Source organism: Gossypium hirsutum, chromosome D01 (genome assembly GCF_007990345.1).
Source record: "Gossypium hirsutum isolate 1008001.06 chromosome D01, Gossypium_hirsutum_v2.1, whole genome shotgun sequence".
Taxonomy (NCBI): domain Eukaryota; kingdom Viridiplantae; phylum Streptophyta; class Magnoliopsida; order Malvales; family Malvaceae; genus Gossypium; species Gossypium hirsutum.
In genome coordinates, this window is record NC_053437.1 from 61,015,585 (window position 1) to 61,016,881 (window position 1,297).

Genomic DNA, 1,297 nt, shown 5'->3' on the forward strand with positions numbered 1-1,297 from the left:
TTTTTGGGTGCAAAGTATCACATGGAATTCAAATTATTTTTTTTAATAAACGTACAAATGAAGTGATGAACCAAAAAAAAGGGGAAGAAGAAAGCAAGTAAAATGGATTGAACCCCGAGTAATATTTTACATTTATTCATTCACCATTTTTGATTCTTCAATACTTCATGGTTTCGTAGATTTTTGCTGGCTTACTGCAAATAGTAGGAAAAGAAAGAAACAAGGGTGGCTCCAACCAAGGACACAAGAACAGGCATTGTTGAGGTTGCGACGTTGGAGTCTGGGCCTGGGGCAGCTGCTGAAGCTGAAGCTGAAGCTGCACCTGGAGCTGAAGCTGGAGCTGGAGCTGGAGCGGAGTCAGCAGCCAGGACCGCGCTCATAGAGGCGGCGGCGACAATGACGGCGCAGGAGATCTTCTTCATGTCCATGGTATTGAAGAATAGGCTTAGTGAGAGTCGAGAGACCTGCTGCGAGACGGAAAACAAAATTTATTAATTTGGTTTTCTTTATATGTTTATATGTTATTGTTCTTCACGCAGGTCTGAAGAACAAGGATGAAGGTGAGGTGCATTTTATAGGGGAAATTCATGTCTATTTTAAGCAACAAATGGTTTCTCATTAGCTTAAAAATAGGCTTATGTGGGGTTTTGCATGTTTTGAGGATTGAAATTGACATGCATCATCTTTAAAAAGTTAAAATTTTAATTTTCCATTAAAACCCTTACATGAAACCAAATAGGAATTTACTTAATTACCATTTTTTTATAAATATATAAAAATATATATGATAAGTTATGTCTTCTTTATTTTTGGTTGCAAAAGAGGTAACTATTGGTTCCACTAGACCTGTTTGAAAAGTGTGAAAGTTAGTATAAATTCAAAAAATAAATTTAGATAAAAAAATAAAGTTTGTTTAGAAAATAAGTTGGACCTCGGGTAAAATTTTTTAACTCAAGCCCAGCCCGACTCGACTCATGGATACCTCTAATTTCCACTTGTGCTTATTGAATATATTGAATTGAAGTGGTATGATGATATAATGAATCGTTACATTGAATGGATAAATAATGGAAACTATGAAGCATGATGTTATATTGACACTTAAGAAATGGTTTGATTGATATTTAAGGCTCCGTTTGTTTCACTAAAAATGATTTCTAGAAAATGATTTGTTTTTCTGGAAAAGCTAATATTTTCTGGTGTTTGGTGTTTGGATGAATCTGTGTAAAATATTTTCTTTTGTTTGACAGACTTAAAAATATTTTATAAAATTTGTTTTCAATGAAACAAACATAGA

At 34.0% G+C, this 1,297-nt stretch overlaps 1 protein-coding gene across 1 annotated transcript; it reads right to left on the reverse strand.

Annotated features, from left to right (window-relative positions):
• LOC107922214 (arabinogalactan protein 23) lies at positions 1–538 on the reverse strand. Its single transcript, XM_016852118.2, has one exon. It carries the CDS (start codon positions 426–428, stop codon positions 192–194), a length of 237 nt encoding a protein of 78 aa, XP_016707607.2. The 5' UTR covers positions 429–538; the 3' UTR covers positions 1–191.
• Positions 539–1,297: the final 759 nt, after the last annotated feature.